Raw genomic sequence first — 17,584 nt, 5'->3', positions numbered from 1 at the left:
TGGGTTCAAATCCCGGCTCTGCCACTTGTCAGCAGTGTGACTTTGGACAAGTCACTTCACTTCTCCGGGCCTCAGTTACCTCATCTGTAAAATGGGGGTGAAGACTGTGAGCCCCCTGTGGGACAACCTGATCATCTTATAACCTCCCCAGCGCTTAGAACAGTGCTTTGCGCATAGTAAGCGCTTAATAAATGCCATTATTATTATTATTATTTCTCTAAAAATAAAGAGGAGGGAAAAAAATCACAAAAATTGGATCTAAAAAGTTAAGTTTGAGCCTCTGTGTTTCTCTTAGTAAGATCATGGAACAATAATAACATATGGATTTTTGTACTGTTTCCTCTAACCTTAATAGAATGAGTGGTTCCATGACTGCCATCTAGTCTTAATGACAGTGTGTCTCTTGGAATGGAAATGAATCTGACCTTAAATTAAATTTCCAAACATTAATTCCATGAATTGGCCTTCTATCCCTTTTCATGTCCACCATTTTGCCAGTTGAAGGGACATGTTAATTAAATGATTCAGGCCTTGGTTTATTCATTCAATCAATCATATTTATTGAGCACTCACTGTGTGCAGAGCACTGTACTAAGCGCTTGGGAAGTACAAGTTGGCAACATATAGAGATGGTCCCTACCCAACAACTGGCTCACAGTTTAGAAGGGGGAGGCAGACAACAAAGCAAAATATGTGGACAGGTGTCAAGTTGTCAGAACAAATAGAATTAAAGCTAAATGCACATCATTAACAAAATAAGTGGAATAGTAAATATGTACAAGTAAAATAAATAGAGTAATAAATCTGTACAAACATATATGCAGGTGCTGTGGGGAGGGGAAGGAGGGGAGGAGAGGAAAAAGGGGGATGGCGGGACAGGTGAGAACGAGGCCCAGTGAGGAGATTAGCGGCAGAGGAGCAGAGGGTGCGAGCTGGGCTGGAGAAGGAGAGAAGGTGAGGTAGGAGAGGGCGAGGTGATGGAGATGGTTTATCATACTTGTCCGCCTTTACCAATGAACACTGCTATTTTGAGTTTTCCTCAGTTGCTCTTGGGAAACCCAGTGTGGACCTGGACCATAACAGCTCTTTGTGCCTCTTTTTGCTTCAGATCATTCTGAACTCAATGCACAAGTACCAACCTCGGGTGCACATCATTAAGAAGAAGGACCACACTGCCTCCCTGCTCAATCTGAAGTCTGAAGAGTTCAGAACCTTCATCTTTCCAGAGACCGTTTTCACGGCTGTTACCGCCTACCAGAATCAGCTGGTGAGTGTGCTGTCATCCTCCTTCCTGCCGACCAGGATCCCAAGGTCTCCTGGACCTGGATGGGCAACTTCGGAGGGGCAGGGCGAAAAGGAGAAGCGACCTTAACGGAGGGCAGGACAAGAAACTAAACCATTCTCCTGGAGAACACTTAAATCCCATTCATTCATTCATTCATTCAATCATATTGAGCGCTTACTGTGTGCAGAGCACTGTACTGAGCACTTGGGAAGTACAAGCTGGCAACAGAGATGGTCCCTACACAACAGCGGGCTCACAGTCTAGAAGGGGGAGACCTACAACAAAACAAAACATATTAACAAAATAAATATGGCACCAAGCGATTCCTCTTTGCAGGGAGGCTACTGTTTTGGGTGACTTCTGCCTTTCCCCTGCTCCATCCCCTATTGCCATCCCACCTCTAATTTGTCCTCCTCTTCCCTCCCTCCACTGTTCCCTGACCTGTCTTTTTTGTTCTTCTCTTCTTTGTTCCTCTCTGCAAATCCACCTATTTTCTTTTGGCTCTGAGCCCGGTCCTCTGTAGAACAGATCACAGGGCAATAATGGGTTCAGATTTTTTTTTTTAATGGTATTTGTTGAGCACTTATTATATGCCAGGCACTAGTGTAGACATAAGATAATCAGGTAGGACACAGTCCATCTCCCACATGGTACTCACAGTATTAATCCCCATTTTGCCAGTGAGGTAACTGAGGCATAGAGAAGTGAAGTGACCAGCCCAAGGTCACAAAGCAGACTCCACAGCCCATGTTCTATCCACTAGGCCACATTGCTTCTCACTGCTTTTAAAAACGTCACTTGTCAAACAAATCAACATAATGCAACTTCTTGAATGTTTTGCCTTAAATGAACACTCTTTTGGTTATGTGTGAGTTTGGCTAGATACCAGTTCGAGGGACTATCATAAACCTAAACCAAATAATCTAGATTGCTATTCTGGGAGAGGGTGCTGTGTTTGTGATAGACTCTGTCCTGGTTTTCACCTCATTCAATGTCAAGCTCATGGGAAAACCAGCTGAGACCTGAATAAGGATATTTATTCATTGATTCATTCACTCGTACTTACTGAGCGCTTACTGTGTGCAGAGCACTGTACCAAGCACTTGGGAAGTACGAGTTGGCAACATATAGAGACGGTCCCTACCCAACAACAGGCTCACAGTCTAGAAGGGGGAGACAGACAACAAAACAAAACAAGCATTTTTCAGTGCTTAGTACAGTGCTTGGCACATAATAAGCACTTAATAAATACCATTGCTACTATTAAGTGATTACTTATGGGCCAAGATCCGAGAAAGGGACAAGAAAATATGGTTGGATCTGGTCCCACATTAGACTCACAATCTAAGGAGGGTAGGATGGAAAACAGGTATTTTATCCAGCGCTTAGAACAGTGTTTTACACATAGTAAGCGCTTAACAAATACCATCATTATTATCCCCATTTTACAGATGAGGAGAAGTTAAGTCACTTGCCCAACAAGCGGAAACTGGGTCTCCTCACTTGGTCTTTTCATTACTGTGTCCAATCTGACAACTCTGTATCTACCCCAGCATTTAGCACATAGTAGGCACTTTTAAATAAACTGCCACACCTGCCTCCCCAATTCCTACTAAAGCTTCTAGAAGGTTGCACATTATTCTTTTATTTTTCCATCACTACGGTTCCAGGGTCTTTCTCACAGTGACCACAACACAACTGTAAGAAGCTTTGGTGAAAGGTTTAATGGTTGAAGAAGTTGTGCTTAAAATTAGGTGTGGAAATTATCTCTTCTATTCACCATTACCAGAGTTGCACTTATTTATGTGTTTGCTGAGGCTATTCAAACAACCCAGCTTTTCCCTCCCGGAGCAGACTTTGATGCCTAAGGAAACAGACCAGAGGATGAAAGTTTCCAGCCTTTTGTTTGAAGCGCCAGGAAATGGATGGAATTTGTTATAGATTAGTAAGATTCTTTCCTTCTGTTCCCTAGAATGCCACATCTTTAAAGGAGGGATAAGCAGGAAAAATAAGAAACTCCTCAACCTTTAGTGAGGAGAGAATGGGCTCGATTTTTTTCTTTGCCTGATCATTAGGCATGTGTGGAAGTGTTTGTGGTCCAGATCTGCCTCATTCTATTCAGTGGAATTCAGCGTGGAAATGGGAAGTAACTCACTCTGTGGGCAGGGAACTAGTCTACCAGCTGTTATATTGTACTCTCCCAATAAATACCATTGGTTGATTGATTAGCTCCCACAAAAATCAGAATTCCCCTGTCCTGCTCTCATCCTCTTCACTAAGCCTACTCCAGGTTCTGCCTTTCGTGTCTTGCTTTTCTCCCAGCCTTAGTCGTGGTAGAGCCAGATTCTGCTCTTACTTCCAACCTCCCATCCATGTCTATAGCCTTTCAGTCAATCAGTGGTATCTATTGAGTGCTTGTTGTTTGCAGACCACTGTATTAAGTGCTTTGGGAGAGTTCTATATAGTTGGTAGACAGGATCCCTGTCCTCAAGGAGTTTGCACTCCAAAGGGACTCCTCCCATCTCTATTCCCCTCCTGGACTCTGCTGCCCTGCGAGCTTAGATATTTGTGTTCTACCCTTGTATTCCCACCAGATCCCCAGAATTTGGTGGAACTGGGAGTGAACCAATGCTCTTGATGTGGATAATTATTGAGTGACTTTTATATAATCATTCTTTCATTCATTCAATCATATTTATTGACCGCTTACTGTGTGCAGAACACTGTACTAAGCGCTTGGGTAGTATATTGGGAGGAGTAAACAGAAGAAGAATTTCCTGGAAAAATAACTGTTTAAATCATTTTATGCTCAAATTAAGAAAATAAGCCTGATTATTTTTACATCTAGAGACCACTTTCTCTAGCTGTCCTTGTGAAAGTCTAGCCCAGTAAATAGCTTTAAAATTTTCTTAGGCTCAAAAAATTCAAATTTTCACACTTTAGCCAAGCCATCCCATTCCCCGTCCCTGGCTGAGCTAAGGAAAATCCGTATCTGCTTGGAATAGTCACTCTCAGGGCTGCCATAAACCCTGATTCCATAAAGCCTGACTGAAAGGGGATGGAAAGAAGAGACAGAGGTTAGGAAAGCACTCACTGGACCTGCTTGTTGCCTTGGTGAGAGCTGTCATGATTTCTTTTAGACTCTGGGGGTATGGGACATGACGGCTCACAGGAAGATACACCTTCCAGAATTGATCATTTGAGGGGTTATGAAAGTCTGAAATATGATCAATGAAAATGAGACCTTTCGGGGTCATCTTTGAGCTCCGCTTTTGCAGGGGAGCCCTCGGTGTGCTGTGCTTTTCAGGGGAGCCGATGGCATTTTTGAACATTATTAGATAAGGGCTAAATACATTACACTTTCAACAAACTATCTCAGAATTTAAGATTTAAAGGTCACGCATTTGTTTGAACAGTCCAACCACTGCTATAGGGTTGAAGCACAGGTCAAACTTCATTGTAAAATGCCTTTGGACAGATGTCCTGGCCATTGATGAGACAATCTCTAGAGACTAAATCCTCACCTTCTCACTATGCCTTGATCCCGCCTATCTTGCCGCCGACTCCTCGCCCACGTCCCGCTTCTGGCCTGGAATGCCCTCCCTCCTCAAATCCAAGAGACGATGACTCCCCCCACCTTCAAAGCTTTATCGAAGGCTCATCTCCTCCAAGAGGCCCAGACTAAAGCCCACCTTTCCTCATCTTCCACTCTCTTCGGCATCACCCTGACTTGCTCCGTTTGCTCTTCCCCTCTTCCAGCCCCACAGCACTTATTTAACTAATTTAATTATTTGCATTGATGTCTGCCTCCCAGACTGTAAGCTCGTTGTGGGACGGGAAAATGTCTGTTATATTGTTATTTTGTCCTCTCCCAAGCGCTTAGTACAGTGCTCTGCACACAGTGGGCGCTCAATAAATACGAATGAATGAATGAATGAACATTGGGATGAGTCCTGCTCACTTGGAATTATGGGATGACTCACCTTAGTGGATCCAGACTAGACAACAGCAACCGGTCATATTCCCTTGGATGAGGTTGCTGATAAATGTTGCCTATTTGTACTTCCCAAGCGCTTAGTACAGTACTCGGCACACAGTAAGTGCTCAGTAAATAGACTGAATGAATGAATGAGGTCCAAACGATCCTGTGACTCCCTGGTAGACATGGTAGTTAACTGTACTCAAGTGAAAACACAATCACCTTCAAGCATCTCAACCAACTCTCCTCACCTTAGAACAGTGCTTTGCACATAGTAAGTGCTTAACAAATACCATTGTTATTATTATTATCTCAACTCTCTTCACCTCCAGCTGACTCTCTTGTTTCTCCCAAGTGAACCTTCTAACTCTACCTCCCTCTTCACTTTCCTATCTCTTCCTCCTCTCTCACTCTATAATACCCATAATAATGATGGCATTTGCTAAGCGCTTACTATGTGCCAAGCACTGTTCTAAGCGCCAAGGGGCTACAAGGCGATCATGTTGTCCCACGTGGGGCTCACAATCTTAATCCCCATTTTACAGATGAGGGAACTGAGGCTCAGAGAAGTGAAGTGACTTGCCCAAGGTCACACAGCGGACATGTGCTGGAGCCGGGATTAGAACCCATGACCTCTGACTCCCAAGCCCGGCTCTTTCCACTGAGCCACGCTGCTTCTCATACCACCAGCCCAGAATGTCCTCAGACTGTGAGCCCGTTGTTGGGTCGGGACCATCTCTATATGTTGCCAACTTGTATTTCCCAAGCACTTAGTACAGTGCTGTGCACACAGTAAGTGCTCAATAAATACAATTGAATGAATGAATGAAAGCCTGGCCCTTCTGGGATCAACTGGTCCTGCACCCGCCTCAGGCAACAGAATTTAGGGCCAAGTTTGGGCTGGCAAGAATCAGCCAGAGTTCTTGAAGTAGAGATGTCAGGATTCACTAAAATGAGTCTTTCTTCACTGTGGACTTTGGGATTTGCTACCTGAGAGAAACTTGAACTCGATCACCACACTGAATTTCCCGACAGGAAACTCGTTCTTTCATTTCAGGGTTTTTTTTTAATGGTATTTGTTAAGCGCTCACTGTGTGCCAGGCACTGCTCTAAGCACTGGGTTAGATACAGAGTAATCAGGTTGGACCCAGTCCATGTCCCACATGGGGTTCCCAGTCTTAATCTCCATTTTACAGATGTGGTAACTGAGGCACAGAGAAGTTAAGTGACTTGCCCAAGGTCACACAGCAGACAAGTGGCAGAGCAGGTCCTTCCGACTCCCAGGCCCTTGTGGTCTAGTTGAGAAATTGGTCTTTATCCATTTTAGAGAAGTAGCATGGCTCAGTGAAAAGAGCCCGGGCTTTGGAGTCATGGGTTCAAATCCCAGCTCCACCAGTTGTCAGCTGGGTGACTTTGGGGAAGTCACTTCACTTCTCTGTGCCTCAGTTACCTCATCTATAAAAGGGGGATTAAGACTGTGAGCCCCCTGTGGGACAACCTGATCACCTTGTAACCTCCCCAGTGCTTAGAACAGTGCTTTGCACATAGTAAGTGTTTCATAAATGCCATTATTATTATTATTTGAGTTTTAGAACTCACCAATCCCCTAAACCATGGACATGCTCCCAGGGCCAAAAGGACTTTAAACAGTCATTTATGCCAGAATGCAAATGTTAATGTGTATTTGCATACAACACAGTGGAACTGGGAAACATAGTACCGTAATATAATAATAGTAATAATCATGATATTTGTTGAGGGCTTACTATCCACCAGGCACTGTACTAAGCATTGGGATGGATGCAAGCAAATCAGGTTGGTTATTGTCGCTGTCCCATGTGGGGCTCACAGTCTCAATTCCCCTTTTCCAGATGAGGTAATTGAGGCACAGAGAAGTGAAGTGACTTGCCCAAGGTCACACAGCAGACAAGTGGAGGAACTGGGATTAGAACCCATGACCTTCCAACTCCTAGGCCCGTGCCCTATCCACTATGCTATACTGCTTTTAGATTTATCACAAGATACTGCAGTTTTTCCCAGTCACAGTGGAGAGGAAAGAGCATAGGGCTGGGAATCAGAGGATCTGGATTCTACTTGTCTGCTGTGTGACCTTGGGCAAGTCAACTTCTAGACTGTAAGCCCACTGTGAGCAGGGAATGTGTCTGTTATATCGTTATATTGTACTCTCCCAAGTGCTTAGTACAGTGCTCTTCACACTTTAAGCTCTCAACAATACAACTGATTGCTTCTCTGTGCTTCAATTACCTCATCTGCAAAATGAGGATTAAATCCTACTTCTCCCTACTTAGACTCTAAGCCCCATATGGGACAGGAACCATGTCTAAACTGATTTTCTTGTATCTACCCTAGCACTTAGTACGGTGCTTGACCCAAAGAAAGCACTTAGGAAGTATCATTAAAAATATCCAATTGTATTTCTGATTCAAAGACACTGTATCAGTTATTAGCGTTTTTTAATGGTATTTGTTAAGCTGATTGTAAGTGTTTGCAATCCACAATTACTTATTTTGGAAATAGTAGAATTTAAACGTTTACAAATTAGTTCTTTGTAAAATGTTAATGACCTGTTAAAATGTCCCTGCACCGTAAACACCAAAGACTGCTTTAAGATTTAAAAGAAGAAGCCTGGTGGGTTCCTAACTCCCCGCCAATGCTTTGTTTCTATTGTGTTTAAGTCATTTTCTCCCTAGCCTCCTGTTTACCTTTGAGCTGATGGTTGTCACAATGTAGCATTTTATTAAGGTGGGGGTTTCAAGAATGTAACTATGGAATTGGAGCAGGAATGACTTAGGAATTCTAGCATTCATTCCAATGGTGTTAGCTGGCCTCTGAATCTTTGCCTATAGAGCTGCTGAGTTTTAGTGTTAGGCTAGAAAGAAGGGACTGCTTAATTTTCTGGCAGCCTGCCATTGAATAGTTTCTAGAGTGTCAGGGTTACAAAGGCTCACATGCTACCTCTCTCCTCTTCCACCTTCCCCCTTTCTACTTAACTCGTCCAACTCCAGTCTATATTAAAATGTATACTTGGCCTTGGTAGTACTGAAGCCTAGGAAAGTGATTGAGAAATGTCTGTTAATGCTTGTTATAGCACTAGATTGGCATTTGATTCATTTCCATTTAAAACGCCCTCGATAGCTGAGAGAAATATCCCTTCATTTAAGTATTTTAGCCTGTGATTTTTGGTAAAAATTATTTTGGTGAAAAGGTCCAATAGGAAAGCAACTTTTTTCTCTCTGGCTTTACCCACATCCTCTGTTATTTAAGGTAATGGAAGTATATTTGGGGTCACCAAAATGTGTCCAGATGGCCCTGAAAATGGGTGGGGAAGAATACAGGGTTCAGCATTTTGAATACTACATTATTGAAGGATGCATTAGTAGTAGTAGTAGTAGTAGTAGTAATAATAATAATGACATTTATTAAGTGCTTACTATGTGCAAAGCACTGTTCTAAGCACTGGGGAGGTTACAAGGTGATCAGGTTGTCCCATGGAGGGCTCACAGTCTTCATCCCTACTTTACAGATGAGGTAACTGAGGCACAGAGAAGTGAAGGGACTTGCCCAAAGTCACACAGCTGACAATTGGCAGAGCTGGGATTTGAACTCATGACCTCTGACTCCAAAGCCCGGGCTCTTTCCACTGAGCCATGCTGCTTCTCCAAGCAGTAGTAGTAGTAGTGGTGGTAGTATTGTATTTGTTAAGCACTTACTACGTGAGAAGAACTTCTCTAAGCACTGGGATAGATATACGTTCAAGTCCACCTGGGTGGACAGAGTCCCTGTCCCACGTGGGGTTCACAGTCTAAGTAGGAGGGAGACCAGGTATTGATTCCCCATTTTACAGATGAGGAAATTGAGGCCCAGAGAAGTGAATCAATCAATCAATCAATCATATTTATTGAGCGCTTACTGTGTGCAGAGCACTGTACTAAGCGCTTGGGAAGTACAAGTTGGCAACATATAGAGACAGTCCCTACCCAACAGTGGGCTCACAGTCTAAAAGAGGGAGACAGAACCAAACCAAACATACTAACAAAATAAAATAAATAGAATAGATATGTACAAGCAAAATAAATAAATACATTGAGTAATAAATATGTACAAACATATATACAGGTGCTGTGGGGAAGGGAAGGAGGTAAGATGGGGGGATGGAGAGGGGGACGAGGGGGAGAGGAAGGAAGGGGCTCAGTCTGGGAAGGTCTCCTGGAGGAGGTGAGCTCTCAGTAAGGCCTGGAAGGGAGGAAGAGAGCTAGCCTGGCGGATGGGCAGAGGGAGGGCATTTCAGGCCCGGGGGATGAACGTGGGCCGGGGGTCGAATGAGGGGAGCCAAGGGATTGCGTGTAGATCGAGGGAGTGCATGTAGATCGAGTGAAGTGACTTGCCAGAGGTGTCAGAGCAGAAAAATGACAGGGCCAGGATTAGAACCCAGGTCCCCTGACTCATATGTCCATGCTCTTTCCACCAGGCCATGTGCTCCTTTCCCCATCTATTGTCAAGATGCTGCATTTCATTCATGCTATATTTGAGAAAGATTTATGGATAGAAATCGAGGTCTAGCCTCTAGTCTCTTGCCCCCCACCAGCCCCTGCCCCACAGGTGACATTTTGAGGAAAGATAATGACCTCTGTGTTTATCATTATTATGTTTAAGCCTATTCCAGGTAAGTGAAAATTGGCTGCAATAGAATGGAAATGTCGCATATATAAGTGTAGTACTGAATTGACTGCTAACATTCTTTTCTTCTGACCTGCCTTATTCCTTGCCCGTCCTGAGATCTTTCCTGAAAACCTTGAAGCAAAGTTTACTTCTGATACAAATTCTGCAGAATTCAGAGTATGTAAAGAAGAGTTTTTATTTGGCCCTGCTGAGATTTAAGGAAAGTCATCCCAGAATTATCCCACGCCGAATGTGAATCACACTCCAGAATAGGTTTAAGACGAAAGGGCCAACTGAAAAAGAGAATTGGTCCTCAACATCTCTGAGTCCTAAATAAAACTATTACCTCACAGATGTGATTTTTTTAAAACGCACTTTGGGGAAACACATTGCCAGGACTCACAGAGTTAAAAGAGAGTGGAATTTGAATACACCCTGCCAACTCTATGGCTTTAGCAGCAGAAATGATACCACTGTGTTACTCTTTCTTGCGTTTCCAGATAACCAAGCTGAAAATCGACAGCAACCCTTTTGCCAAAGGATTCCGGGACTCGTCCAGACTCACTGATATTGAGAGGTAATGGGGGCTTTCTGTTTACTTTCTGTTGAGATAAGATAAAAAGAAGAGAAAGTTGGGAGGAAAACGGTCCTTTCAACTCCAAAGAAGTTTTGCGTTTTAACATAATCTAGCTGTGCACTGGTAGTAAATAGTCACTTTTCTTCAACACTATTTTTTTTCAAGTTATAATCCTCATAGAGACAGAACTGATTTGCGCCTTGGCCTCTGTGCCTGTTGAATCTATTACATGTTCAGCTTTCTAAGGTGACTTCTTGAAGTAGTCACTTTGATGGTTGTGAAAGTCCATCAGCAGTATAAAATAAAGCTCCCTGGTTATCAGGCTATCCAATCCTATTGATGTCAGCTGGATTTCTGGGAAAGTGCTAAACGGTCTGCAGAGAATATCCCTGAAAATATTTTGCCTGCTCTGGTCATCCAGAATGTACGTGTCGAATGTGAGGGGGGAGATATAGTTGGCTTAAATATTATTTTACTACTTAATCCAGCAAGCTTCAACACTTGTATCTAATTCCCTCTAAGAAATAACTGTGGTATTTGTTAAGTGCTTACTATGTGTCAAGCACTGCACTAAGCGCTGGACTAAGTAAAAGATTATCAAGTCCCAAAGGGGCCTCACTTTCTAAATAGGAGGGAGAATAGGTATTGAAGCCCCATTTTGCAGCTGGGAGAACTGAGGCACAGAGAAGGTAAGTGACTTGCCCAGGGTCACACAGCAGGTACGTGGCAGAGCTTGGATTAAAGCCAAGGTCCTTTGACTCCTAGGCCCCTGGGATATACTAAGTCACACTGCTTTTACTTCTAAGTCTACCCTCGCTACTTCTAAGTATACTCCTAATCTACCCATATCCTACAAACATAGGCCTGGATTTTTGATAATCTTGGATGGTTCCCTAGTTAAAGTGGTTCCTCTATAAACTGACTCGGGGAAAATGGAGACAGGAATTGCTTTCGGACTTTGGATCCACCTTGGAATTGCTGCTTAAGTTGGGATAATGATCCCTGGTTAGAAATAGTATTATTCAAAAAAAATTTTCTGTTGAATATTCTTAGACTGCAAGCCCCATGTGGGACAGGGAAATGTAGACTAATGGTTATAGTTTTTCAGAATGGTAATGATAGATTTTTACCTTTCCAGCAGAGCTGTAGGATTCTGTATGATTATGAATTATTGCCATCTGACAGTTTCTAAGATATTTCTAGTCAGGTAAATCCATTCGTTCTTGGGGGCCTTCCATTGCCATCCATAGCTCTCTGCATGTAGAAAGAATATGAGATTATGGCAAACAGAAGCCTATACTTGAGAGCCGACCGGCTTCTAGGAATTGCATTGCCACTGTCTTCACTGTTGTCCCCATTGAGTGCCAACCTTGCATGGGGAGCACAAATATACCCCTAGGGCAATACCCAACCAGCCTAATTTGGCTTTCCACATATTAATCGATGGTTTGAGGGCTTAATGTTGAGGGCACTGTACTAAGCACTTGGGAGAGTACAACAGAGTTGGTAGACTGGCTCCCTACCGATAACAAGCTTACAGTCTCCAGAAAAATGACTTGTTCTTTAAATAACTTCCTAATATTTTCTGAGCACCAAATATAAGACAGCCACTGTGCAGGATGTAGAAGGAATTCGGGATCCAACTTTGAAATCAATCAGAGGTCTGCTTTTTTTTTATCCCGTACCTACTGAAAAGCATCTTTTCAGCATCAGTGCAACGATTGCAGGATATCAAGTGATTTATGCCTCATCTGATGAAATGCTAATAGGCCCAATAAGGCCACCATGAAAGAGTAAATGTCCTATTTGTTTTCAAGGTATGTCAGGGTGAAGCCCAGGGGATTTGTACCCATATTTGATTAGGCAAACAGCCGAGATTGTCCATTTCCAAGGGGAGGGGTGGGTTGAGTGCCACGAAGAGCATTTGCAGTGCTGTCCCGGAGTCGCTGACATAGTGATCCAAGGACTGATCTGAGGACTGCAGACACTCCCCGTCACGACTAGCTGAAAGTTGGCAAGATGACCTAGGTAGTGTGAAATGGCCAAGCTTTGGATTGCATTTCCAGGTATTTTGGTCTGCTTTTTCCTAAACAGCCTTTGGGGAGGGAAACAAATCAGATCAATTGATCTTTAGAGACCTAAAGAAATTAAATTAGTCTGGAGTCAGTTACTGCACTAAACCATCTAGTAATTGGATTGCTCCTTGTAACTGATTGAAAACAGCCTCTATCTGTAACCATATAGAGAGCTTTTCTTTAGGGAAGATCTGAGAGAAAAACACATCTTTTTATGACATGATGACAGAAATTGCACTTTTCTAACCTAATTGGATATGATGTAATAAATATGTGACCTTAATGATTTCAAGTTTCCTGTCCCAGATTTACAACTCCTGGGTAGGAATTTTTTTTTTTAAAAAAAGGCTTTTTGACTAAATCCATTTGCATTTTTCATCTTAGGCCAACCAGTAATATTCTTTTTTAGTGAGAAAGACTCATAGCTACTCTAAAATGTATTCTGCTCGCTGCGCTCTCTTGTTTCATTCAAATACCTGAGCATCTCATGTATCTCCTACACTGCTTCCCCACAAAATGTCAATGCCACCTCTGATTCTGATACGCTCTTCCTAGTACTCTCAATCTAACCGGTCATGTTAGGGGCTGTTCTGCATATAGCCTGCTCTAATCAACTGGGAACTGAACCAAGAAGCCAGAGCTCTGCCTCACATGGGGATTCTTGTAATAATTTAATTTTTAGCTACTCCACTCTGGGGAAAATGGCTCCAGTGGTTCCATACTCTATAACCATAAATAGAGGCAGAGACTCCCATTTGGCATTTGTTACCTTTGGTGTTTAGCACTTGCTTTTTCAGTCTCATAACTGTCCATAGCTGGGAGGAAAAGAATTGACCTCAGAGTATTAAGAAGTTCTTTTCTCTCCCCACTGCTGGTTAAGATTTTCAAATTCATACTTTTTGAGCCCAAGTTTAGCAAAGTTGACTAGCTGCAGCCTTCATGGCATTTTAATATTTTCCACCTGCTTCTCTTTATCTCCCTTTCTTTCCCACAAATTTCCCTCTTTCCTAGCATTCTCTCTCTCTCTCTCTCTCTCTCTCTCTCCCTCTCCCTCTCTCTCGCTGTCTTTCTCCCCAACTTTCTTGCCCTTTCATTTCTCTGGGTCCCTTTCCTTCCCCCTACATCCTTTATTCCCAATATGATCATCCATCTCCTGTTTCTGGATTTGGGTCCTCAGCTTTTTGTATCCTTTTCCCTTTCCTCTTTTCCCTCCTTTTTGGACAACCCTTCCACTTCTTCTGGTTCTTCTTCTCCCGTGAATGTCACCCTGAATGTCTCTCCTCCCTATTCCATTCATCCCCACCCTCAATCTCTCCCACCCCCATTCACTTTCCTCTTCGATGACTCCTCCCCATTTTTCTCCCGGTTTACATATCAGCCTCTCTGGGACCAAGAACTCTGAGCAGCACCATGCAACTTGAAGCCCACTGTTCTGTGGCTAGCCCTGGTTATATTCCTGTCCTTCAGCTACGTTTGGCCCAAGGCTTATTCTACCTTGCTTCCAGGGCCTGGTGAACCAGCAGCTCAGCTTGGTTCACCTCCTAAAATACCTGAGCAGTGCCTGAAGAAACTGGATTAAACCTATTAGTAATGCAGAATCCCCTTTAGGGAAAGCCCAAATGCAATTAGTAGGTTTAAGAACGGAAGGCAAATAGCAAGCCACATAGAACAATCAGTTGCCAGAGCAAAGTGGTGCCTAGATCGACATGCTGAAGTGATCAATCAAATAATCAATGAATCGATTCATATTTAATTGAGCAACTACTGTGTGCAAAACACTGTTCTAGGGGCTTGGGAGATTAAAATAATATGAATCAGTCAATCATAGTTATTGAATGCTTACTGTATAAAGAAACAGCGTGGCTCAGTGGAAAGAGCACGGGCTTTGGAATCAGAGGTCATGGGTTCAAATCCCTGCTCCGCCAATTGTGTGACTTTGGGCAAGTCACTTCACTTCTCTGGGCCTCAGTGACCTCATCTGTAAAATGGGGATTAAAACTGTGAGCCCCCCGTGGGACAACCTGATCACCTCGTAACCTCCCCAGTGCTTAGAACAGTGCTTTGCACCTAGTAAGCACTTAATAAATGCCATTATTGTTATTATTATTAAACACTTGGAAGATTACAAAATAACAGAGTTGGTAGACACTGCCCACGAGGAGCTTAGAGAATTAGTAGACATGATCCCTTCCCTTAAAGAGCCTACAGTCTAGTGGGGGATGCAGACCTTAAAATAAATTACAAATAGGAGGAAGGAGAAAGTTAGTGCTTAAGTAATAAGGTACACATAAATTGATCACCAAAATCTTTTAGAGGAGATGTGATTCGAGAAGGACTTTGAAGGTGGGGAGAGCTGAGGTCTGCTGGATATGAAAAGGGAGGGAATTCCAGGTGTTTGCAGGGAGGGAATGAGCAACAGGTCAGATAAGAGAAGAGATAAGAATAGGGCACAGGAAAAAAATGGTTAGAGAAACAAAGAGGGAAAGTTGCAATGTAGCAGAAGAAGGCAGTGCGCAAATAGAAGGAAAGAGAGTCGACTGAATACGGTACAGCTAATTGTCAGGATTTCTACATGATATGGAGAGCAATGAATGCATGATCATTTTTACATTTTTGAGGAATAAGGAAATATGCACAGAATGACACTTTATCAAAATTATCCAGGCAGCAGTGTGAAGTAAGAACTGTAGAGAAGAGAGACTAGAGTCAGAAATGTAAGCCCTCTATGGTCAGGGATTTATGTCTACCATCTCTCTTGTACTGAACTCTCCCAAGCACCTAGTACAGAGCTCTGCATATAGTAAGCACTCAATAAATACCACTGATTGACTGAATATCAGCTAAGAGTCCAATGCAGAAATCAATCGGGGATAAGACAAGTACGTGGACAAATGTGGTGGACATTCAGATTGAGAGGAAAATGCAAACCCTGGAAATGTGGTGGAGGAAAAACCAACAGGATTTCGTGACAGACTGAATATGGAGGCTGAAAGGGAAAAAAAATCAAGCCAAGGTCACTGGCTTCAGAGAAGAGGAGCTTAGTGTAATCCTTTGCACACTGTAAGTGTTCAATAAATACCATTGATTGCTGGGGTTTTGGACTTTTTGAGCTGAAGGAGCCAGCTGGTCACCCATGAAGAGATGTTGTGGAGTAATGAAGATGTGAGATTGCGGAGAAGGAGAGAGGTCAGGGCTAACGAGGGAGTCTGGGTGACATCTGCATAAAAGAGATAGATGGAGCGATGGGTGTGCAACAGCTTCTCAAAGGAATGAGAGCAAAATATGTAGAGAAGGGGATGGCAGAGGACCTAACTTCCATAGTTAGGGAGGGGGAGAAAGAGGAGAAGCCAGTGACAGAGACTGCAGAGGAGACTGGAGAGGTTAAGAGAAGCAACTGTGTCAGGAAAAAAAAACAAGGTTAGGTAATATTTCCAGGGAAAATGGATGGTCTGCAGTATCTAAGGCAGCCAAGAGACCAAGCAGGATTAGGATGGAGTACAGGTTTGGCAAGAAGGAGGTCATTTTAAGGCTTGTCTCCCACTCTGGGCTGTAAGCTCCTTAGGGGTAGGGAATGTGTCTACAAACTCTGTTGTACTGTACTCTCCCAAACACTTGATACAGTGCTCTGTACACAGTAAGCACTCAGTAAATACCATTGATTGACTGATGGATGGGACTCAAGTTTTAGATACCCAAGGTATGTAGACAAGCCACATATGGATCTCCAGCAAATTATTCTTTCCATTCTCAGAGTGGGTTAGCCAGTGGGAAACCCGTAAAAACAAGAGCACAAGAAATCCCAAGGGGGCCATTTAGCACAGCTCTGGACAAGAGCTCTCATTATAGATCACATTTCATCCTGAATGTGGCTTAAATGGCTTGAGATTTTGAGTTTGGGACTGAGCCTGCACTTTGGTCAGGAAGACCGGGCTCTCCATTTTGCTCCATTTTGCGAGGGTTGAGTCTTCTTTGTGTTAGACCCTCTCAATTAACTATCCAAGTCTCTTAATTCTGCTCAAATTCCCAAACTTTCCCATCCCATTAACACTTCTACAAAAAGACAGACAGAGGACGAGCAGGCTGACATCAAAAGTTTGTCAGTAGGTCTTGAAAGAGATTTGGGAAGGGAGGGTGTTGTCACCTACGGATAAAAAGTTTAGGTTATCTAAATTTAAATAATTGACAAATGGTGTGACCTCCTGAAAAGAACACAGGACTGGGAGTCAGGTCTGGGTTCTTATCCTGGCTCTGACACTTGCCTACTCTGCGATCTTGAGGAAGCCACTCAACTGCTCTGTGCCTCAGGTTTTTCATCTTATCTTCCCATTCGACTGTGAGCTCAAGCAGCATGGCTCAGTGGAAAGAGCATGGACTTGGGAATCAGAGAGCATGTGTTCTAATGCCGGCCTCACCACTTGTCAGCTTTGTGACTTTGGGCAAGTCACTTAATGTCTCTGTGCCTCAGTTACCTCAGCTGTAATATGGGGATTAAGACTGTGAGCCCCACGTGGGACCACCTGATAACCTTGTGTCTACCCAAGCGCTTAGAACAGTGCTTGACACACAGTAAGCACTTAACAAATACCGTCATTACTATTATTAGCTAAATAGTCCCTTGGCAAATGAAACTCTTTAGCTGTTGAATTCTACATTTTTATATAGATTCCTTATATAAGTGCCCCCAAGTTATAGGTAGAAACTGCAGCTGTGTATTTGAGGGGCTTAGTTTTTTTTTCTTTCCCTTTCTAAGGGTTTAAATAATCTCAAGGAAGAAAATCTTTGCCCAGTAAATGGGTTTCCTACTCCCTCTATTGGTAGTTTTGCCAATGAGCGTCTCGCAGGGAAAAATACAAGAATCTGGAATATAAAATTGGATGAATCTTACCAATCACTAGATTGGACTTTCAGAGGTCATCTAGTCTATCCCACTACCGCAGACTGATGCAAAAATGAGGAAAAATATCAGATGCCCTCCTTCCAGGGGGCTC

At 43.1% G+C, this 17,584-nt stretch overlaps 1 protein-coding gene across 1 annotated transcript in view; it reads left to right on the top strand.

Moving 5' to 3' along the window:
• Positions 1-17,584, top strand: part of TBX20 (T-box transcription factor 20) — a 73,582-nt gene that overhangs the window by 35,019 nt on the left and 20,979 nt on the right. Inside the window, exons 5-6 of the mRNA XM_038772608.1 lie at positions 1,109-1,267; positions 10,445-10,521. Coding sequence (XP_038628536.1) covers positions 1,109-1,267; positions 10,445-10,521 — 236 coding nt within the window. The remainder of the gene's footprint in view (positions 1-1,108; positions 1,268-10,444; positions 10,522-17,584) is intronic.

This window comes from Tachyglossus aculeatus, chromosome 2 (assembly GCF_015852505.1).
Source record: "Tachyglossus aculeatus isolate mTacAcu1 chromosome 2, mTacAcu1.pri, whole genome shotgun sequence".
NCBI lineage: Eukaryota > Metazoa > Chordata > Mammalia > Monotremata > Tachyglossidae > Tachyglossus > Tachyglossus aculeatus.
This window is presented reverse-complemented; position numbering and strand designations above follow the sequence as displayed.